Below are 25,054 nucleotides of genomic sequence, written 5' to 3' on the forward strand. Positions count from 1 at the left end.
CGCCTCCTAAATACACTCAAAAGAAGCTTCTCATGTATCATGTGCTTCAGAATTATTAACCTTGGATCCATTTTATTTTTTTCTGTCCCTTCTCTCTTGTTCCACATATGGAAAAGTAGCTCTTAGGTGAGTGTCTTTTCTTTCATTTGAGATACATTAGGCTTACAAGCTATGTTTCATGTTAACCAAATCCTTGCTGAAATAAATTATAATGAAAAGTTTTCTGGTTTTTTTTGAGATAAAGCAAAATGAGAAAATTAATTGTGCAACTTTCCCGTTGCTGCATTTTTTTCATGTACTGAATTAATTTGAAATATAAGAAATCCTCTACTTTTTCTAGATTGCATAGCAACTAAAGTCTCTGACTTATTAAATGCAGAATAACAAGGAGATGCAGAATTATCAAGGAGAGCTTGAAAATAGCTTGGGATATGAAGAGTCAAAAATCTCATGAGGATAAGTGGGAGGAAGGGAATAAAATGCTACTTAATGAGTGCAGCAGAAGGACTACTTTGGTCACTCACTGACTGGAACAGCAGTTCCACTGAGGGACCACTTTGGATAGAATAGAATTTTCATACACAGTTTTCCAGCTTTGAAATTTTTCTGTGCTACTATTTACATGAATCCCAAATTCATGGAATACTAAAGTTAGATAAGACCGTCAGCTTTTGTTTAGAAAAGATGTATTTCTAAAGCAATTACTTTAAAAAATGAAATCAAGATTGATAAAATATCTTGTAAAACTTTTGAAACCAAGATATTTTTACCTCTGAGATTTTTTTAACCAGTCACGCTTAGAAAAAAACACAGAAAAAACTCACATGAGGATATTAATTTACAAACACATTTTTCAAATTGTGTTAAGTTTCAAATTAATTGGCAAACAAAGACCAAAGGAAAAATGCTGAAGATCTTGCATTCAGTCCTTTGGTTCTGTCATACATAATGTTGGCAATAATGGCTGGGTTTGTATTTTCTAAAAATGAAAAAAATGAAAAAAGACAAAGGCATTTAAAAAGCCTAAATAGTCATCCAAAGAAAATTTTTGGCCAATTGACTCTTTTCAAATGTCTGAATGTCTGTCCTGTGAGACTGGTACCACTATCTGTTTTTTTAGCAAATGGTCTTCAACCAATTTACAAAGGAAATCAATGATGCTATCCCCATTTCAAAGATAGTGAAACCAAAGCATTAAGAGGAAACGTGACTTATCCAAGGTCACAAAACAGTATTTGACAAAGCTATTAATAAAACCAAAGTCTCATGAGTCCTAGTCCAGGGCAGTATCCAATACACTGCATTGTCTTTAGATCACCCTGAATAACCTTTCTTACATACAAGGCTTACTTTCCATACTGTCCCAGGTCTTCAGCCCACAGTAGCTGAAAGAAATCCCCTGATTTCAGCAGCTCAAGAGCTGACTTGATGTCTATTTCACAGCTTGTTTATATGCAATATTGTGTTATGATGACAAGAGAAGAAAATAATTAAACAAGCTACAACTGTTGCCTTACTTTTCCTAAAAAGAGAACATTAGGGAGTTGTATGGGTTTATTTACTATGATTATACAGATAAGAGTCTTAATTGATATGAAGAGGCTTTTACAATCTAATTAACCTCCTAGCTAGTCATTAGCTCTGTGACCTTTAGAAATAACTGACAGAAGAAAATTTCTTTTCTCTTTATCTCATTCAGAACTTTCACATCAAGTGACTAAACTTAATGTGCTATAGAATCCACAGCACATCTGTAAGGATTGATGAGATAATGCGCAGTAAGACCACAAGCAAAACAGGACTGTGGCATTCCTCTCTAGCACCAATACTGTCCATGGCCACCTGACTGCCATTTTCATCAACTCCACCCTTCTGAACTGAAGCTGTACTAAGTTTTAACTCATGTCCCTCAAGGAGATTTAAAAGTATGCCAATTAACACGTTGTGGCTGGCAATACTAAAAACAACTGGATTTTCAGTTCAAACTAGCATTTCTACAAATCTGTGGAAGACTGAATTGACATCAATAATTGTATGTTTTCATTAGACACATTTTTTTCCAGAGTAACAATGGTTTTTTTAACCAGCAAAAAAGCACACAATAAAAAAATTCTGAATTCCATCACCCTGTAGGTTTTGGTATTACTTTGTTCCTTGCTATTTTAATGTTAAGGTCTTTGAAGATCTCTGTGTGTTGTAAAACACAAAGGATGAGCAATCTGCAGGGAGAATTTCACATGTTCAGAACCTCACTTCTTTCTCTTAGGGGAAAATGCAACTGCAAATGGCACACATTTCTTCTGCTATGTTAAGATTGCTCTCCCTCACCAAATACAGAAGTCCATTGGAAAGGGGAAAATACTCTGTGGAAGGTCAATTCACCAGCATTTGCTAGAGAATGAACATCTGTGCAAAACAAGTTAAAAGGACAATGCTAGATGCTCATTATCCATGAAAAAGAATCTATAATGTAAAAATTAAAAATGTGACATATTATTGCAAATTAGAACTACTTATCTTTGTTTTGTTTTGTTTTTCCCTGGGAAACCTGTAACCCCATCACAATATCCCTAAAATAATTTACTCCTTAGAATACTTCAGATTAATTCTTGATGAAGTTTTTCACTATCACTAAAAGCAAGAGTTCACCCAATCCAAGTTTTGCAAACTTACCTAATTTCCATGAGAAAGAGGAGGCAAAAGAGGATGGAGGACCACCAAGCATAATGGAAAATCAGTCCCTAACAGAGTAAAACTATGTATAGATGAAAAGCCAGATGAGGTTAAAGTTTTATTGAAGCAGAAAGATATGCCAGTATATTGCAGGAGCTGATATCTTCCTATATGTAAAAATCCATGTTGAGGAACATGAAATACTTCTAACACTTGATTAAAAGAAAATTAGAGACAGAGAGAGAGACAGAGAGAGAGAGAGAAAGAAAGGAGAAGTTGAAGACACGTACCAGAAAAAGAAAGATTGAAAAACAGGTAATAAGAGATATTTCAGAAGACACTGAGCTGACGGAAGAATTTTTTCTAAGGTAATGGAGGTTTTACCTCCATTTAATTTGCAAAATTAAGATATTTAGTGGATGATTAGCCTTCATGACATAGAACCTCAGTCAGCAAAGTGAAACATGAATGAAGTCTGTGATTTGCACTTTCCTCTACTAGTGATTAGTGGTATGATAAGGGGGAACTGAGGAGATGGATGCATGTGTGCCTGAAAATGGAAGATAGGGGTAAATTTGAAAGGGCTGACCTAGCAAGGGAACTTGAACTAAAGGTAGTGAGCACTGAATCAGCAGATGAAGAGAAGTCAGGTGGAGAAAGAGAGACAATAAAAGCAGCAAGGTCAAATAAATTAATGGATTGGGGGTTTAAAAAGAGCTAAAAGATAAAGTAGTGAGTAATTTGTGGAGGAATGGTTTATGTGCACACAGAGCAAGGCTCAGCATATTAAACTTAGTGTACCAGAAACTGAAGCAAAGTCAAGAGTCAATGAAAACTCATTAGAAGTCTTCTAAAGCTAAGACAGTAGCTGATGCTTTGACATGAAAGAAGTAAGGAAAAAGGGACAATGAGACAGAAAATAGGCAGGAAGTTCCACCTTAAATCAGCATGGCTTGATGGCTTAGACAAAGAATCACAACAGATTTCAATAGCATAGTCAGACTTTTAATTATATTTGCAGCAAAACATTTCCCCATATTCCTGCTCTGAAATCTGTCCCCTTCCATCTGAGGCTGAGGTCTTCCTGAGCTTCTAAGTATTGAGCTTACAGTGTTACAGAACTGGATTCTTGTTAATCACAGCAGTGCGGCAGTGGGATATCACTAAAATAAGTTGAGATATCACTAAAATAAGTAAATAAAATAAAAACACCCACTTCTGTTTTACAGAAACAAGGAAAGGATCTGGCCTCATTTCTAATAAATCCAAAGAACACATAATGCATGCACTTGACTGTTGTAAAATGCTATCATTTTTTCTTTCCCATTTCCTTATTGCCAAGTTATTGCATAGTCATATACAATTATGCTGGCTATATTATTGTTGGAATTTACATACACACTTGGAGGTTGGCATAAAGATGAAATGTTATATTTCTCCTCTGTATTGAATGAATTCACCAGACTTTCTGCTATTCCTTAAAATAATTACTAAATCCAGCAAATAATCTCACTTTTTAACTGAAGGAAAATTGAATGAATGACTGTAGTATGAATAGTTTGGTGGGTGAGGACATAATGCCTTCAAATTTAAGAATCCAGTTAATGCTAAATAGAAGTTTCAGAATGTATCCTTTTTGTTTAGTTGATTTTGTTTTGTTGCCTTTTTTTGTTTTGGTTGTTTGTTTCCCAGAATTAATGCATATCTCCGTGCACAATAATTGTCACTGTTGCTTGAAATGAATAAATGTGAGGGTAAAATGCATATATTTTCTCCATCATGAATACATATTGACCTTTATTTGCCCTTGTATGTTGTAGACATATTTACTGGGTCTTAACTGAAACACATTCACCTGGTAGACAATTTCTGTGACCTGAAATACTCAGATATATTAAACAGCATGTTAATCAACTTCATTTTGATGAAGCAACTGGAAACATCATCTCAGTTATATTTATTGCATGTATATAAAATTTCTATATATGTAAAGAAAATAAGAGCTATTTTAAATCATTAAACCAGAAAACCTCAAACAACAGCAGTAACTGGCCTTTACAATTCTCTAACTACTAGCATTCCATTATTTTATCAAGACGGATTTATTGATATCATCTATCTCTAAGTTGGGTGAGCCAATTTTCTGTTAAAAAACAGTGTGATGTTTGTTAGATATATGAACGTTTTCTTCTTTAGATGTTACTTTAAGTAATAAGTTATGGCCTGAAGACTTCCTTTTTCAGAAATGATAAATATAATTAATCCCAGTAATTATATTGAAAACATTTGCTTAATAAAATTAACAGCTTTAGCTAGATCTGCATGAAAATATATTTAATTTTTGTATTTGAATAGCAGTGGTTTTATTTAAAAGTAATTAACTAGAGAGCCGCTCTTTTAATTTCCTCTGAATATAGATAGTTCAAAGAACTTACACCTCATTTTAATGACTGATAAAACAGTTCTACCACAACTTAAAAGTGACTAAATAGTTAATATTATGCTGAATGTGAACAGAAATTGGATACTAAATTGAAGACCTTTATATGGTTGACAGTTATATTTCAAATTTTCATCAGTCTGCCTAAAAAAGATTTCTCTCTTGAATGCTGTGCAGAAATTTATAAGCACAGCTATGCCCTTGTCTTCTGTTGAAATATAGTTATTGAATAGACATTTAGTTGAAAATGCTCAGATTTAATAATATTGTCTTCTTCTCAGCTGCTGTTGATTGCTCTGGAAGATAAGATTAAAAACTTTTACGTGTGAAATCTAGCTGTCTGAAATGGAAAAGAAGATGGACCCCCAACATGAAAATATATGTAATGTGTAATTGATCAGTTTAACTGATGAATTAAAATGCTTAATTGTGTGGCAGATTTATATCCTGTACCTGAAAATATACCTAAACTACTCTAAGAGTCAAGCCATATATCAAAGCTCTATTCTCTACTGTACTTGTAAGTGTGATGTTCATTACCTATTTAAGGTAATGACAATAATGACAATTTAAGGCATGACAATATGGAATTCCTGTTTAAAACCTATATGCTGGAGAAGGACTCCTTGGATTCTCAAACTCTACTAGTACTGACATAACACCGTATCAGTACTGGTATTTTATGTTATAGGCAGAACATTGAAAAATGTAGCAGAAAATCAAACTCAGAGCTGATAGAGCATTCACTTCATCTGGCATTTTATGTCTATTGTTCAATTTAAGTAACATTTATTTCAATTATCCATTTTTATGTTGTTCCTTTTAGAAAAGTGAAAATACTTGCTCACCAAACTTTGGGTATAGCCAGAAAATTACACATCTGCATGCAAAACTGCTAATCAACCTATCCAAATTGGCCTGCTGTTTATGCAGAAAGGGATTTTGCTGGTGCAGTGAGCTCTTTCTGAAAATTTCAACATTATTTGAAATTTTAAGTTTTCATTCAAGATCCTTGGAAAACCATAGTCCTTATGATAAAAAGTATTCATTCATTGTAAAGCAAGCAATAAATCCCTAAGTGTATTTCTACCTATTTCCACACAAAAGCCTGTAGAAAGAAGAAAAGATATCATAGGAAACTCTTCTGCTAAGAATATTCTGGCCTTTTGCCACTAAAAGAGGAGAGGACTTAATTTTGGGCATAGAATTTGAATTCTTTTGGACTTCCCAAATCTGGGGGGCAAGAAAGGCTTCATGTATATACAAAGGATCTGAAGTAAGAGAGGGAAAGAAATTATGGCGAGGAGGAAGAAATTATGCACTTTCCTCCTAGTCTTAACTCATATAATTTTTTTCTGCTGCCAGAACCTCACTCTCTTCTAATGGAGGGCAGAATCTGAGGGAAATAAGGAGTGAAACAAAACAGTAACTTCCTAGATGCTGACATAAGGATAGACAGAGAAGTGATATATATTGCTGTGTGTAGTCTATGCCCATCTAAGGTGGTGTGACTGTGACTCTGTAACAAGTTTAATAATTTTAATTATGCAGAACCTTTTATCCTTTTAAAAGGATAACTCACTAACTTACATTCTAGTCTCAAACACATAACTAACCCTGGTGAAGATTCCAAAAGTATCAAAGTTGCATTTCAGACAACATCCCAATCATTCAAAAATCTGAAATTAACTTTATAAAGATCTGGAGTAAACTAAGCATAGACATCAGCATATTCAGGATTAAATTTTCACTGACCTTTAGGATAGGTCATCATCCTTCTATTAAGTTTTTAATTGATACCATTAGATCAGTCATATGCTTTAAAACCAGAAGTTGTATAGGTCATATAACCCATTTTTTAGATATTTGTCTAAGATACGAGTGCTTTTTTTATAATAAGAAATCATTAAAGGCTTTATGTATTTTGCATAGCTTGAATCCAAATGTGATTGCAACATACACTGACTTGTCTATGAATATTAGAAACTTAAATTTTAAAATTTTAAATTTAAATTAATAATTTTCAGTAATTGTAAATAAAAATTGCTCCTTATAATTGTAAAAAAATTAAACAGTGTTTCTAGCATTCTGACACTACTGAATTGATAATGTCATTATTATATTATGGTAACAATATTCTGTGTGAGTAGCTGATATATTTTTACTGTGCAGATTGTAAATTAACTTTTCTTTTGCATTTTATTAGACACCCTTGGTAAACAATCAAAAAGCTAAGAAAAGCAGTCAAATTCCACCAACAAATGCTTTAAATCTTCTTCCACATCTTTTACAATGTATTCTTAATTCCTCCTGGAAAGACAATATTATAACTTTTTGATTGTGGAGACAAAGTATGCAATGTCTTCTGGAGAGCCTGTCCCCGGAAGAGACTAGGAGACAATCAATTCTGATTTTTTCAATTGACTTTGACTTCAAGTCCCCCAAATCCTGCTAGCTTTGAAGCAAAGAATTATTTCCTAATCATTTAAGTATTCCAAAAGAGATACATTGCTCATATAAACACACTCATGATACTTTTGAAGAAATATCTAGTGTGAAAAATGGCACTCATGAGAAAAGAGAATTATAAAGCATGAAAGAAGAAAATATCTGGTCAGCAGCCTTTGAAACAAAGTCTTTTCTGAACACACACATATGATATGATAGGAGACAAGCAAGAGATTCAGCTGGTAGGTAGTGGTCAAGGCATGGAGAGGATTAATGCAACAAAGTGACAAAGCAGCACAGAAATCTGGAAAATATGGAGCCAGAAATCCCTTTGCAGAAGTTTCTGCAAGACTCACAAGGATAAAATGCTCACAAAAGATGTGGATTTCCTGCAGCTCTGTCTTTGTCACCTCCAATGCTCAAGCTAATACACCACTGTCTTGTTCTGTTCTCCTGCTGCTATGTCACTTGAAGATATAACCTACTTGGAGCACCTCCATCTCAGAGAGAACACAAACTCTTACCTCAACAATATCTGAATTTGTTCGGCTCTCATGTGGCTCATTATACTCCGTATATTTCAGCAACACTTTGTCCATATCAGTGCTGGCATACTGGAACAGTTTGTTGGTGCTGTTGAAGATGATTAGAGCAATCTCACAGTCACACAGAACACTAAGCTCATAAGCCTTCTTCATTAACCCAAATTTCCTCTTTGTAAAAGTCACCTGGAAAGAAAAGCAAAAAGGTCCATCAGAAAACCACAAGTTGCTCTCTGTAGTCTTACTCCTTTTTTTTTTTTGAGCTATAATGTCTGAATGCTTTGTCTTTGAATTGAACATGCTCTTGAACATGCTCAGAAAACAAATCAATAAACATAAAAGAGTTCCAAAATAGAATATATATGTGTGTGTTGTATGTATTACACAAGCGAGAAATATCTAATTATCATTGCACTAAACTTGAGATACAGGTAAGGACTATTTTCATTTACTGGTGCTATGAAGTGTTGAGACTGCAAATCAATATTTGCAAAATGCATCTCAGATGAGCAGCTGTAAAAACTTTGAACAAGTGCAGTCAATTCTGATTTTTTCAATTGACTTTGACTTCAAGTCCCCCATATCCTGCTAGCTTTGAAGCAAAGAATTATTTCCTAATCATTTAAGTATTCCAAAAGAGATACATTGCTCATATAAACACACTCATGATACTTTTGAAGAAATATCTAGTGTGAAAAATGGCACTCATGAGAAAAGAGAATTATAAAGCATGAAAGAAGAAAATATCTGGTCAGCAGCCTTTGAAACAAAGTCTTTTCTGAACACACACATATGATATTTTATTTCATTTCAAGCCATATGCTTAGGAATATGAACTGGCATTTTTAGTACAAAGGGCTTTAGGTCATATTATATAGGAAAGAAATAGGGATTTGCTTGCAAGTTCTCAGTAGGCCAGCAAATACCCCTACATAATGCAAAATCCAGGCAGTATGAAAATTATAATTATTCTCTTCAAAACCATAATTTTCCACAGGGATTGTTTTGACAATGAAAGACCTGCACATCAAAAAAATTTTTATTTGCTTTTCTGCACTAGGTTACAAGTTCCAGTTATACATGTGACTTGAAATACTAAACTACTATGAACTGTTTAAGCTAATTGTATGGTTGAATTTTTCTCCTCTGTTTCTTCATATGTGCAATTTCTCTTACATATTTTTCATTGACAGGAATCTTTAGGACAAAAATGGTTCTGCTAAGCCTATAATCAATTGAATTTAACTCATGGTCAAGATACTTGGTATGTCAAGAACAGGCACACCACCAAGTTTATTGGTCTGCCTGATTCTACATTTATACACCCTTATACACCCATAAACAGTGGCACCTCTGCACATTAATGCTGTAGCAAGATTTGTCTGTCTGAGATTCATATGGCCAGTGTTTTAACTTGTCACACTTCTTGACACAAGTTAATGCTAAGTGCAGCCTCAGACTACCTTAAAATCCCAACATATCAGGCCAAGGAAAATGTAACTTTTTAAGTATTGCTAATCCCTATTTATTAGATTCTCTCAGAAAGACGAGGCTTTGTGTCCATACTGTGAGCACTTATTCTCCTAAATGCATACCGAATGTTATTCCTTTTATTTTAATTTTGATAACTTTAACTTCTGTCAACATACTGTTAAGAAAAGATGGACTGTTATTAAACACAATTATTCAAGCATTAAAAAACCCCCACTTTCTAGAGCACTAGTCTCAAGTATGCATAACTTATAATTCTTTCTAAATTTGTTTATCATGGTTTTTGATATTTGGAATGAATAATGAGATAGGTAACAAAAATCCACTCGAATTCTAAATAATAAAAATAAAAATAAAAATAAAAATAAAAATAAAAATAAAAATAAAAATAAAAATAAAAATAAAAATAATAAAAAAAAATAATAATAGTAATAATGTTGTCTTCAAAATACTCTTTTAATGGGTTCTCTGATTACACAAAAATGCAATTAAATGCTTGAAAGATAGAGATATATAGTTATGTATCTATATACAAAAGCTTGTTTTAGAAATAATTAGTGATACAGAAAATAAAATGTACTAATTCAACATATTTTTCTGCATCTAACATGCTTTTCAGTCAACTTTTTGACCACAGTGCTGTAGGTGGAGTATCTCTGCATTTAGCATGCTTTTCATTCAAGTCCACCCCAGTACAAAAATATCCTTAAAGCCAGTGCTTGTGTTCATTGTAAGGTAAAATGCCTTAATATTTTGAAAAACCATCTGGCTGTGGTGCACAGGAGATACTTAATTCATGATACTTATCACCAAAGTGATACTGGTTAGAGTTATATTTTATGGACAGTAAAAAAAACCCCACAAACCAGAACAATGAATAATCTAGATCTTTAATCTTTCTTTAATACACAATCATAATTACTCTGAATTTGATACGGTTTTAATTTCTTGATCTTCCTATATTATCTTCCTAATATTTTCTAAATTGACCAGATAAAGCCTTCTGTAACTGATAATTAATGAATTAAAGGCAATTGTGTCTACTACTGTTTCACTACTTGTGATTTGGAATTTTAATTTTTGAATATGTAATTCATAGTGGTTTATCTTTATGTGTACATAATTCATATACATGGATGTAAATTTATTATGCTTTTATAACAGTTTATTTTAGAGAACTTTTCAAATGTACAGTGAAATGTCATGTCAGTGACTTCAGAAAAAATTACTAATAATCTTCAAGCCATTTAAAAAACAAAATTAGCTTTTTGCATGCATTCTTCTGTGTGGCTGCATAACGAATATGAATATGCCATATGCTAAAATACTTTTATGAGCAATATAAATAAACAGAATTTTTATTATTTATCTTTATTTGTTTGATTTGTTCACCATTTGCTATGTGAACCATTCTTGTCCACACCAAAAAATATTAAAATTAATCACCATCTAATAAATATTTTCTAAGGTACCTGATAATATTCTTGTAAAGAAAAGGGTTTGTTGAGAGGTAAAAATAGCATAAATTATTTAATACTTCTCATTTGTCTAGTTGGAAGGGAGTGTGGAATCTTCACTGAAAAATCTCTGATTATGCTTGAACTGACTTAGTGCTGATAATTAACAAGACAGTTGCAAGACAGTTTGTTGAATACAAACTGTAGCTACATCACCAAAAAATTCATGTGTTGACATAGTCTTATAATTTGTGTTCAAAGTCTTGGTAGTGTCATATAACAACTGACAATGTCACTTTGTCATTTGACATAAACAATGCTAGTGACACTGAAGGAAAACACAGTGAGAAAATTCATCAACATATTTCAAAAAAGATGCCCCCAAAAAATGTATACTCTTCAATATCTCTGTAACATTTAATTTTTTCAGCATCAAGAATCAAATCACTACATGTTATTTCCTGACAATATTAGTGAACATATGCTTAATTATCCCCACTATCTAAATCACTGCAAATTTGCGGATTTTTAGGTAAGAAATCTACCTAAAAAAGAGATCCTTTTGCAGGATAGAATATTTTATAATGACAGGGTAAAAATAATGAAAAATTAAAGTGAGTGGAAGTGGAACAGATAGGAGGCAAATATTCAATGGTCTTTAAAATCTTTTTAAGCATGTGCATGTAAAAAATGAGGGTTTTGACAATGATACAGTTTCTAAATACTTGTATGAGATGCTTGAATGCATTGTTTTATATATATTACAAAAAGAGCAGGGTGTGGAGATCACCAAAATTATTTCTGCATCCTACCAAAATTCCATCCCTTTGTATTAACTCAAAACCCACTAGTCTTTTATGTTTGTCTTAAAACTATAGTTATTCTACTTATTTAATTTTTATTTATTTATTTTAAATGTTCTCTTAATAAGAATGGTGGTATCAAGAAGATAGGTTACTAAAGTCTGAAGCATTTTTGTATATGAATAAGCATTAGTGCTTATGACTTTGTATGGTGTGAGCTAATCAAGACATTACTTGATTATAAAATACTTAGTGAAGTAGTTAACTTTCAATTTCCTTGATATAAATCAAGGTGAGCTTTTTATATATTTTGGATGAAGTTCTAACTAACGGTGAAATGTGCTAAAAGAAAGGCATTGGATAAAGAGAATTGTTAAAAGGGTGATTTTCAACCACAACTCTGGCTCTTCAGTTCCCTGGAAACAGCTTTCAAATGGCCTAGTCTATATTTGCAAGTGAATCTGTAGAGAGTCTGAATTCGAGTGTGCATGTCACACAATGATATGCCCAATTTAGAGGGCAATTTGGTGCAGAGAATACTTTCTTGTTCAATCATTATTAAATTAAACTTACTTAAACTATATAAATTAGAAGATACTGTCACTTGGTTACAGTTAAAAATTCTTTCATCTGCCTAAATTTTAATTTAGCTATGTGGGTTTGTAAATTGGGATGCTAGCCACAGGAAATAGTCTTTCTTTAAGTAAATTTGTAACAACAATTTTATAATTCTTATACATTTTAATATACCAGTAAAGAAACAGAAGCATCCATAAATATTCTCATTTACTGAATACAACCTTAAGGATACATGATCTATGTTTTTTGCCACGTGATGATTGTGCCTTTCTTTTGATGGGAGTTGGTTTGGGATTAGTTTAGTTCAGTTTAGTTTAGTTTTAGTTTTAATTTGGATTCTTTGAATAATTTTTTCTGAAATTTCACAAACTATGAGAGGCTGACCCATAACATCACTCCATATGTGTCACTAGCAATCACAATATATGTGCTAACACTATGTTTCCAAAGTAGCAGTCCCATGATGTTTCAAGTGATTCAGTCCAGCCAGTGTCAGAATATCAGTGCTCTCCTTACTTCTTCCTATTCTGACTATACAGATATATTGTTGCTGACATAGGAAGATGAGAGACACAGAATTTTCACAAATGCTTCCCAAGTATATTTCCCGCCATTAAACAGATGAAGAAGAGGGATCACTGATGCACAGAAGTATCTGATAATGGCACCATGTTGTCAAAAATAAATGTTAGCTGTTTGTCCTTATTTCATCTGGAATGTCTAAATTTCTGACACAGGGACTAGAGCAAGCACAGTAGATATGATGCATGTGATAAATAGGAGATACTATGTGAGCAGTCTATTCAACTTCAAACATAAGGCCAAGGTGGCCATATGTAATCAGAGGGGCTCTTCACTAAAATGTCACTGCCAAGCACCCAAGCCTATCCCGATGAAACATCAAATAACTACTGGAGAGGCAAAAAGTGTTGTCATATTCTCTCTTCCCTTTTTCCTCTTATTTTCCCCTGATTCTTGTTTAGAACCATTTCTCATATGAAGAGGTCTGGCTGAAACAATATTTACAATAACTCTCTACAGGGAGTGGTGAACAGCACTTGTGTAGAATTTAATCTAGACAAACCTTCCTTTATGCAATAGCTGGGCATACCACAAAAAATAAAAGACTTTCAGCAGACTGCTTCCGTGTTCTTATAACCCTCCAGCATAATTTACAGGGATGAGACAGCATTGATTTATGCTGGTAAATGGGCTATTGTCCCAGAAAGCCCCAAGCATATTGTGCTATGACTTGATGAATAGTCCAGATAAAGAGGAGTTCTAAGAGGATGCTCTAAAATTATAGCCATAACAAATAAAATGTTCATGATTAACCCATATAAAAAAAGAAGGCTTTGTATGTTACACCACATTTTTATTGTGCATAAATACCAGATCAAGTACTTAAAGTAGTGATACTATTCAGTCTGCCCAAATCCAAGTCATGAGGGTCAATCCTGTAAGTTTTTTCTGTGTAAACAAAGAAAGGAGGGATAAAATTGAAAGATATATTGATTAAAGATGATACAGCAAGCTCAAAAATTAGGAGGTCAGCCAGTATCAATATGCTTCTCCTTTTAATTTATAAATTAAGATCTAAGACCAAACAGGAATGAAAAAAAAAAATAAAGGCTAATCTTTGATGCTTCACTTCCTTTTGTTGAATACAGAGATATGATTATGTCTTTACAGACAGATCTACAGATATGTACAAATTTTAGGCAAAAAAATAATCTCAAATACACAGTAGCTGACAGAATATACACAAAAGCTGACTTGTTTTTTTGTATGCTATCGCCAGTTATGGCAGATACAAACATATGTTTATAGTAAAAAACATGTTTATAAGTTTTGTGCTGCTAAAATGTTCATAAGGTAAAGGTCAAAGAATATTTCATTCCCTGCTGAGCAAATGGTCAGGAAGCACATTTGTCTGCATTTCCTGTCATAACAGGAAGAGTGTAACTTCTTCCTCTCCACAATGGCTTCAGTTCTGCTTCCCACTTCTAGCTCTTTCTCCCCCAGGGCTTTCTAAACCATTCATTGCAAGACAGCAAGACTGTGCCTGTGTCTGCACTATTTTTCCGCTCTGCTGTGTTGGCAGATGTACTGCACTCTCTTTACTTAGGCTTCTTGCTCACACTTCAAATTAAAAGTAATTTGACCTAAATATTTACCTTAGGATGATTCACTCCAAATTATGCTCAGAACATCAATCTGTAATACAAGTATATTTAACCTCAAAATATTGCATTCTAGAAATCCATGGTTCATTTCAGTAGCTCTGTTAAAAGTTTACTTCTCAGGTAGTCTGGAATAACATGAAAAATGTTGCCAGAGTTGTACAGATCACCACAAATTAGGAGTCTTGAAAACTTGGAGTGCAACTATTTTCTTGCAGAAACCTGACTTTACCTCTGAAAAACCAGGGTCACTGTCTAATTTTAACGCTATATTTCAAGTATATATCTGTGTTAAATATAATATAAGCAATTAATAAAAATATGTAAAAGATAAAATGTGTGATTTTTAAGACAAAGGTTAATTGAACAAAAAATTATGCTTAGATGCATTGTCAAGCAGTTATGTTTTCATCTGAAAACATTTCCCTGGAGACAGGTGGTGAAATGTTATGTCTAGGATAAAATGAAGATGCTCCATGAAGGAATAATGAAAATATAAGTAAAAAGGTGGAGAAAATGTTTTTTTATCTTGTGCTCATGTTTGCATTAATATTCAAGGTTCTTCACTCTTTCAACAGGGAAACTTCTGATTCAGACAATAGTCTCTTAACCTTTCCTTTTAAATAGAACTGAAACACAGACAAAAATAGATACATGAGGTTGAAATTATTTTTGAAAATAGCAGCATTAGGTATCAAAGTCAGTAGAACAAATCTAGGTCTTCCTGCAAATGGTCACTTCCTTCCAGGATATTCTTCCCTTGCCCCAAAACTTTCCTTTAATACCTGATTTGATTTGTTCTCTATTGAGCTGATAACTCAATAATGCTCAGTTTATAGCTTTACAGATATTCTGAAATTAGAGAATGGTAAAAAGTCTGGGCATGAAAAATTTAAACAGAAGTGTATGTTATTGTTATACCCTACAGATTTACACAGACATGAAGCTTTAAAAATGGTGTCTCAATGTCAAACACCTTAATATTGAATTCTAGACTTACTATGGTATTTAACAAAAGTTAAGATCCCAGCAGCTCATTACAAATTGAAAGAAATTAATGCTGTGCAGAATCATTAGATATGAAAAACTCAGTTGCAATTGTTGCTCTTCAGAAGCAGGAAAAAATGCAAAACTAATGAGCAAGAAAATCAAAGGGACAAAAAATCACCATGTAAGGCTTCATATTTCCTAATACTAATTAGACAAAAAATGGGGATTAAATGCAAGACAGTGTTCCAGATCTGACACCAGAAAATCATTGGGTCAATATGCTCTCATTCTTGGGTGAATATACCTCTGGATTTAGCTTACAGACCATAGATTTAATGAGATATTTTGTGAGAGACCTTGTATAACAGTAAGACAGTATCATTTATGTCATTACACCTATGTATTTTAGGTCTGGACAGCTCTGTCTGGATGGCTGCAAAAAATTTCAGATGGTCTTCATCTGAAGCAGACCGCAAAAGGCTATCATTATAAACTAACAAAATATTTCACCTTTATACAAAACCCAGAAAAAACACAAGGACTTTTCTGTGACAGAGGAGTACTATTTTTCCTTCATATGTTGACCATAGCAAAGGTAGATAAATTCTTTCTTTCAATTAAGAAAACAGGAAAATAAGGTTCACACGTTTTCCCAAGTGATCTCCCTCTTTTTCTTTCTTTAACCATCCTAGAAGTCTTACCAGAATTCTTCTCCAATCTGCTGAATTGAAATTTCTGCAGAAAGAACTTGTAGCAGTCAGGAACTTCTAGCATCAGATGTCAATGCTAACATTTTTGGCTATTTGCCAAAATGCTATTGATTCTGCTGATGGTGGAACTACTATGTAAGCAGTCACAGTCTATTTGAATGATCTGTTGACAAAGCTAGCACAACTTCACAACCTTGTTGAGCCTGAACAATATTACCAGGGATTCATTCCTGGTATACATTTATAAAGACCATATTATCCATGAATTACCACTGGAATAAAAAGAAAATATTTGGTCACATTGTCTAATTATAACAGGATTCACTTGAGAGTTTTGATTTTCCTTTAATGCTATGGTAGTAACCAAATCACACAAAAGAAATAAATATTTAATCTAGGTCTGGCAGTTATTCATTTTCCTTCTACATGTGTCAAAAAACAGTGAAAGGGAATTTTTCAGGTAGTCTGAAACCTTTCCAACCAAAGAAAATCCATGATCATTCATAGCGTCAAACATTTGTGCCATCTTTGCCACCATAAAGTATCAATGAGGACTAGAAAAATATAGCCAACTTGCAGCTCACAAGAAACATCATTAAATTAATGGTTTCTGCCAGTTAAAGTCCTGAATTCTGCATTCACTAGTCACTCAATAATGTGAGAACTCTTAAGCAGGCCAGGGTAAAGGACTGGGCCTCTAATGACTTAATTGAAGCCCTTTCCCTTTAATTTATCCCAAAAAGTCAAAGCTTAAAATAGCTTCTGGAAAAGCACAGATTGTATCCTCAAATTGTGCATGTCTGTGATATTTGCAGCCAAAAATATGACTCTGGGTAGTTTGAAATGACTTTTATTACCAGTATGGTCACTAAAGTGCACAAATCCAACCAACTAGACTTGCTCAGAAGAAGTTCTCTTGAAGGGAGATCAACTCTATTTTTGTCCTTCCCAATCCACTCATACAAGCGCTTTGAAGTGTAGGGGAGTCTTCTACTATAGCAGATAGTAGTGTAGAAGAAAATAGCTTTTTCACACAGAGAACAAGTACATCATTCAGTGGCTGACATAAAGGAGGCTGGGAAATTGAGTGGAAAATCAAGGACAAGAATTCTGTTCCCTGGACCTTGTAGCAACTTGAACCATTTTACAAATATTCGGATTTCCAAATAGATTCACCTTTGCACTAGGAGAGGAGACAGAATAATAAAACTACTGCTATAGCTCCTCATTCGATACATGTTCCACGTATTTTTACCAGCATGTGCCATACTGTAGAGGATTTATGTGCTTGAGAACAGCTGAGGATGCATCATCCAGGTATATCATATATAACATACCTTGTATTGTGAAACCATGCTGTGTTTGAATGTAAGCAACAAACAATAAGGCAGTTTCTAGCCAAGCCACTTGATGCCGTTCTTGCAAATGTTTTTTGGTGAGGGAGAAAGAAAATATCTCCATCTGTAAATGGAGCTACAAATAGGTGCTTTGTGGAACTGTGCTTGAGCTGGTATCTTAGCTTCACTAATCAAAAAATTTTAACTATTTTTGTCTGGTGCAACATTTTAATATTTTTTTTTAAATATGTTTATGCAATCAAATAAGAAGACAAAATAGGAATAGAAGAAAGTTCATATTTTAAGATTACTGGAAATGTGCAAGTTAGGAAACAAACTGATGCTGCGATGCTAAAGCAGCAATATTTTAAGAACCAGTGAGGTTTGTGAAAGAGTACATCTCATATAAATGGTTAAAACAATCATCTATTATTAAAAATCCAGTTGTATTTAATCACATATATATTACTAAAATTAAAAGCCTAATACCATAGTCCAATGAAACGATGAAAATCTTTTCATTTGGTTCATTGAGCTTTAAATCAGGGCACTAAATGCAAGACAAAGTCAGTAGAAATTTTTTTTAAATTATCATTAATATATTAGTGGAAATAAGAAGCAGACTCAAGACAATTTTACAATATGGAAAGTAAAATAATGCAAATGTACCTCCAGCCTCACAGTGGCTAAGATACATTAGCAAATATTGAATTGGGATTGTTCAGCCAGGAAAAGAGAAGACTGGAACTAAACTACAGCCTTCCAGTACCTGAAGGGAGTCTACAAGAAAGAGGGAGAGGGACTTTTTACAAAGGCGTGGAGTGACAGGACAGGGGGGAATGTATTCAAGCTGACAGAGAGTAGGTTTAGATGGTTTAGATTAGACATTAGGAAAAAATTCTTTATTGTGGGGGTGCTGAAGCACACATACAGGTTGACAACAGAAACTATGGCTGCCCTGTTCCTTAGAAGTGTATGAGGTCAGGCTTTGAGCAACCTGGTCTTTTGGAAGGAGTCTCTGCTCATAGCAATGGAGTTGGAAATAGGTTTCTTCCAATCCAAACCATTCTGTGATTCTATGAGTCTAAGAAATGCTAGTGAAACAAACACTTCCTGCACTAACACTACAGTTGTTAGTATTCTAGTGTTACAGTTTTATTCACAATTAGTTCCAAAACTGATTCTGTAATTCCGGAAACTCTACTGTGAATAATTTGAAGACTAGCTGTCTCCTTTTTTAAAAAGTATATTTAACATTTTTAAAGTGTTTTCTTTACAGAAGTGGGGCTAAAATCTCTGTAAATACTATATTTGAGCAGGCAAGTTGAGACTGAAACTTGTTGTATGAACTAATGCTGTGAATGGCAAAATTTTGTAGTATCATTTACAAAATAATTCAGGTTCCCTTCAAAAAGAATCCATTATAGCATGGGCAAGTTTCAAACAACTACTGACTTAATATTTATAATAAATTCAATTCAATATTTAACATCCAATTTCAACATCCAATTTTAACTCCATGCTATAAGACAATTAAAATACATATGATTACATTTATACATTCTTAGAATTATTGCTTTTTAGCCTGTCTTACCAAAACAGGCAACTTTTAGGGAAAACACTAAATGCATCCATCATAAGGAACATTTTGCTGTTACACATGATTTTCTGCCATAGAGATCACAAGTTACTACTAACACTACAATTTTTAAAAATTCTTTTAAGGACTATTATTTGTTGTTATGCTTAGGCTGAGTTTTTTATGGCTTTATAAATATGCTTAGGCTGAGTTTTTTAAGGCTTCATAAAATCCTCCATGACTAACAGATTCTTAAAAAAATCCCTAAGGATATGAAGAAATCTATAGATGAAATTAGTAGTACTACTATATTAATAGTAACTCAGTATCAAGTTCTTAAAAATCAGCTACTGAAGATTATTCCTAAATTGCAGCCAGGGGTAGGAAGAACATTAAACACAGTATTAAATAATTATGTGGAGAGATTATCACAGTTGTGGATCTCCAGATTCAACAAAATATCCACATCCATTCATTTACATCAAATGTAAACAGCAGCAATTTTCACCAATATTATTTGAAAATATCAGTTATTGAATTTTATATTTGTGACCACAGGGAAGAAAATTTCCTAATTCCTAAGTGATCATATTTCAACTAGCAGAGATAGTGTTGATAATATGTGACAGCTCCCTAACCATTTTATTTAAAGCAGAGTTAAAAATTAGTTAATCTGTCCTATTGGACCTATTTAGCCTTAGCTAAATAGTGATGGTCACTTGGTTTTATGACTTCAACATTCTAGCTGTTTAGAATGTGTTAGGCTACTCAAATTCTTCTTAAAATTCGGACAGAAAAAGAGGAAACTTTTTTATGAAGTAGTATCTTTTTTATATGAAGGAGGTAAAAATAAAGACACTGCAAATGTGAAGGAGCACCTTCACCTTCAAGAACTGGGATGTCTGAATTTAAATGAAAGTTCTCATATTATAATAACTCATATTGAACATAGTTCAAAAAATAGAGTACTAAAAGCCTGTGTCCTGTAGCAACTCACAGGTGTGCTTAACCATGTATATTCCAGACTGAACTCAAACCAAGTAGAGCACACCCAGCAGTCTTTATAGAATAAAGTCTTCAAGTAATAACTTCCTAACTGTGCATGTTACTGAACATGAAAGCACTGTGTGTGAGGTTTCAGGCTCCTTACAAAAGTATTTTTTCTTTGATAGTCTAACATACATTATGTATATGTACATGTTGGTATATGCATAGGTACACAGACATCACTTTTTAATCACCTTTAATAATAAGTTACCTTATAAATATAATATGATGCTTAAGTCAGGTATTTTTTCAACTCACCTGTCTGTTACGTTCATCCATAATCCTTGTAATCTGAATCTTTTTTCTCCCCATAGTCCCCGTTTTTTTTTCTCTCCTTCTTCCTTAAAATTACGTATTTTTCCCTTCTCTTTATTCCTCTTTCCTGTTTCCTCAAAACAAACCTCCTTCTTCAGCACTTGCACCACTCAGTTCACAGTCCCCTGCATCCGTTCCTGCTAAACACAGAAAGGAAATCAAATGTTACCATGAAATTGATAACCAGAAGAAAGTTATTACACGGAACTGGCCAAGCATCCTCATTATAATTTAGTGTACAAGTAAATTTGAACTAAAATTTACTGCACCTATTAAAAAAGTAATGCACAGAAGAAAAAAAAAATATTCAAAGGGTTATTTCTATGAAAGAAAACACCAAATACAAATATATCAAGAAATAAAGAAAAAAATTGAAGTACAAGTAGTGAAAATTTTAATGGAATTAATGTCTCTAATTTTAAATATCACTCACAGCTCTAATATGAAAAATTACCTAAATCAGAGAGTTAATAAACTATTCTGTATCTATGTATGCTAAGCAGGCCAGCTAATTTATTTCTGAAGGGAAAACAATTTTGTACTTTGACAGCAGAGGTGATAATTTCCCTCATTATGCAAATACAGTGGACATTTATTTAAGTGTTATTTGATTTATAAGAGTTGCCAGCTACCTTGAATCCAAAGTTCCTAGCTTTATTCTTTAAGACTATAAATTAGTGAAAATATTACTGAAGATTTTTCACATATTATAATATGTGAAAAAACACTAGTGCCCTTTTCTGTCATTTCATTTTAGTGTAAATTCTATAATGTTCTACAAGGATTTCTAACCTGCAAACACATGTTTTCTTATAAAAACAGAACAATAGAGACAGATGAAGAATGTTTTGAAAAATATTTTCACTATTGTAGTAATGCATGAGTTTTACAATATTGGCTCTGTCACAGAGCTAAGGAGAGAAATGTACAGTATATAAAAATACACAATGCAGGAAACATATTTCACAAAATGTTATAGACCACATAATTAATTTATATAATATCCAAAGTATTTTAACAATAAAATACTTTTATTTTAATAATAAAAGAGTCCATGGAAATAGTTAAAAATACAAAAATTATTTTGTCTTGTATAAGGTAAAAACCAAAAGTTTTTCTGCTTTATAATCTTAGTTTACCATATTAGTATATTTTTATATGTTTTAAGTAAACAGCACAAAGGTTTTTAAACACAGAATAGGAAAAAGAAATCTGAACAATATGAATTTAAATGTTCTTTTGAAGTGCAGTAAAAATATTGCCTTGGAATTAAAAAAAAATGTAATTTTAAAACAGAGCCTGGCATTTCCTCATTTATTCTAAACTTATAGTATCTCAGCTAACTTGATAAATTCTCACAAAGTATTGTATAACACTAAGCTGATATCCTGGTCATTTAATCCATTATTTGGCTCTGATTCAAAGCTACTGAGGTAGAAGAGTTAGATCTCACTCCTTTTGATCTTCAGTTCTCTTTTTATTTTCTTACATAGCATACATTAAACTTTAGGTTGTTCAAGTGTTTTATCACTCTAAGGAAAAAAAAAAATTAACAAATAAGCAGTCAGTCTGAGTTTTCTAGCTAGCCACTATGGTGTAATTAATCTGTTGTGCAAAACAAATCTTCAAGTACAGTAGTTATTATATTTCTATATATTAATGTCTTTTTTATATTATTTTCTGGGCATATTTGTATATTATTACCATAATGCAGAACACAGAATGTGGAATAATTCATATTGCAACTATAAGAAAATACAGACTGCAAAAATTCTTAGCTGCTTTTTATATTTTATATTTTATATTTATATTATTATATATATTTTATATTTTATATTTGAAAACAATAGCTACTCACTGCCTAAATAGATACAAAGGTTGTTGATCATATTTGCAGCAACAACAAAAAAAGAAGGCAAAAAATTTAAAATAAAATTATTTTGTAAATGTATTTTTAAAAGCTTCTTTTCCAAACAAAGCTAGGCAGTCTTATCTGATTTTCAGTGTTGACAAACAAACCTAGTCTATTTTTAGAAACAGTTTTACATTTCCTTGGTTTGGGTTTCTTTCCTGTTTTTCCTATAGTCTTACCTCCAACACAAAGCACAAATTAGAATGGTGTTTCCCCTGCACATGCGGGACTCAAAGAGTCTAACTGTTTTTCTCTGCAGAAGCAAACCCATACTCTAATCCACAGTCAGGGCATATGGAATAACTTCCTTTTCTTTCATTCAGCTGAGGCCAGTGGTGCTATTAGTTTACAGCACTGTCTGCCTAAGATATTCACTGCAGTGTGGAAGGTCAGGGTGGGCAGATTAGAGCAGTTGTGGCTGGTTAGTGAAGATGAGCTGCTCTGCAGATCAAGATGCTCAGTGAGTTCAGAAAAAAATTACTTAATACGGAGAAAACTCTGTCAGGAAGGATAAAAAATCACAGCAGAAGAGCAGTATGTTGAGTCCCTCCCACACACTTATCAGTTCTACACTTAAGACCAGTCTTCAAACAACAACAGCTTTTACAGACAGTTTAAACTCAGAACCTTGAAATTCCTGTGATCTACACAAATTTAGTTTCAAGTAATTCATGCAAGACTTGATAAGCCGAATTTTGTATAAAACCTACAATTAGGTCATCTGTATGAAACATATAATTTGCAAAGAAACATAAATTTGCTTCAACGGGCAGTGAGTTAGGTTTTCTTGCCTGGATTAAAAAAAATCTTTCTTCCTATATGTCCTAGTTTGCCTTTTGCTTACTAGTCCAATTTTAAATAAAAGGTTTTCAATTTTTCTATTAAATTAATTTCCTTTTAGAACCGCCCCCCCCACCACACACACACCTATCAACACAGAGTCTTTCAAGTGCTATTCTTGAACTATTTGTTAACTCATAGTTCTATATATTTCATTAGTACAAACATAAAAAAGATCATAGGACTGATTCCCAATTAATGAAATTCAGATAAGTAAATTAAGATATCTCATGCAAGGGCTATAACCTGCAAAGCTTGTAATTTCTAATTCAAACAGAATGTAAAGAACTCTGGAGACCAGCAAATCCCCATGGCTGCTTAGGACTTCATCAGTGCTCTCAATACCTTTTGAAAGTTCTTTCAGAACCAAGGATTGCAGTATTAAGCATTTAAAGTTTATTATTACAGTAATAAGTAAGTATTTAAAGTCCCTGTTAATTAGTAAATTGTTATTTTACTAACACTAATAAAGCACATTGACTAGAAAAGTTGAATGTACTACAAAAATGAAATAGTACTGCAGGCCTCAATTATCCAAATGAAAATTAAAAAGGAGCTTTGTTGAAGTAGCTCCACATAAAACTTCCAGCTTAATACTATAATCATGTGCAAACAAATTACATTTAAAGAAACACAGAGTTAAATGTTATTTTGTTATAATTTTCTGCATTTTTTGCAAAGCCAAGTAGTTAAAGAAAAAATCAAACCAAAAGTTAAAGAAAATCAAAACCAAAACAAACTAGACTGCTTTAAAAAAGAGGAACTTTATTTTTGGCGGTCTTCTATTCATTATATGATTTGGCAAAAGGCAGTGGTAGCTGACAGAAGATTGATCTGAGCCTCGAGAAGGGAAAAGAGCTAAAGGAAAAATGTAGCAAATCACTTGACCAGTACTGTCTCTCTTTTGAACACTGACACACAGACATATGCACACACATAGACACACATGCACGCCCACTATCCCTTCTCTGCAACAGAGAAGAATCTTGACAGAATGGCAGGAAGCACGCACAGAGCAGTCAGGGAAGGATATTATGTCAGCAACCACGAACAATAAAAGGTGTAAAGGTGTTTCCTTCCCTAAACTGTTCCAGAAGTGCAAAATGGGAACCAAAACTGTCCACTTCCTTCTCCGAGCAAAACAGTCTGAATTTGCTCTGCTGCAACACCCCAGACAGAGAATCCTTTGAGCAGTTACACCAGGAGAAATAAGTAGTATCAAAACAAAACAGTAAAAATATTTTACTTATAAACAAAAGAAAGAAGGCAGCCAGAGAAAAACCAAGTTAAAATGTGCTAGAGTTTATAACATTTTCATGGTTGCTTTACAAAAGTTACAAACTTGTCATAACGATGTCCTTGCTCCATTAAGCAGCTTACATTCTGAGTTGAATAATTAAGTTAAAACAGAAGAACAAAATAATTTTTTCTTTATTATGCTGTATAAGGAATTAAAGAAAAAAGTGCTGTTCCCTTTCCCTTACCATTCTTATCTTGATATATAAAAGTAACTTAAAAGGTCTATGAAATCTTTTTATGTAAACCTGTTTTCTCAAACAGGTTTGAATCGGTGTCTAAAAATTTGAATGTACGGAGTAGGAACACATCATCTACTTTTTGGATGAAAACTTAGCTGCAAAAATGTAACCATGAACATTGACAATGAGGGACACATATTAAGATGAAATGGTCATTCAAATGGTTTCTG

At 33.0% G+C, this 25,054-nt stretch overlaps 1 protein-coding gene across 8 annotated transcripts in view; it reads right to left on the reverse strand.

The window, feature by feature from the left end:
• The window catches only part of MEF2C (myocyte enhancer factor 2C), a 121,553-nt gene that overhangs the window by 56,885 nt on the left and 39,614 nt on the right, over positions 1-25,054 (reverse strand). For 7 of the 8 annotated variants that reach the window (XM_066568597.1, XM_066568599.1, XM_066568601.1 and 4 more), the window contains 2 exons: positions 20,538-20,734; positions 8,086-8,289 (listed from right to left, as the gene is read on the reverse strand). In XM_066568597.1, the coding sequence (XP_066424694.1) occupies positions 8,086-8,289; positions 20,538-20,591 (258 nt within the window). In that variant the 5' untranslated portion in view covers positions 20,592-20,734. The remainder of the gene's footprint in view (positions 1-8,085; positions 8,290-20,537; positions 20,735-25,054) is intronic. The other variant, XM_066568598.1, reaches the window with a different exon arrangement.

This window comes from Molothrus aeneus, chromosome Z (genome assembly GCF_037042795.1).
Source record: "Molothrus aeneus isolate 106 chromosome Z, BPBGC_Maene_1.0, whole genome shotgun sequence".
In the NCBI taxonomy this organism is placed as follows: Eukaryota; Metazoa; Chordata; class Aves; order Passeriformes; family Icteridae; genus Molothrus; species Molothrus aeneus.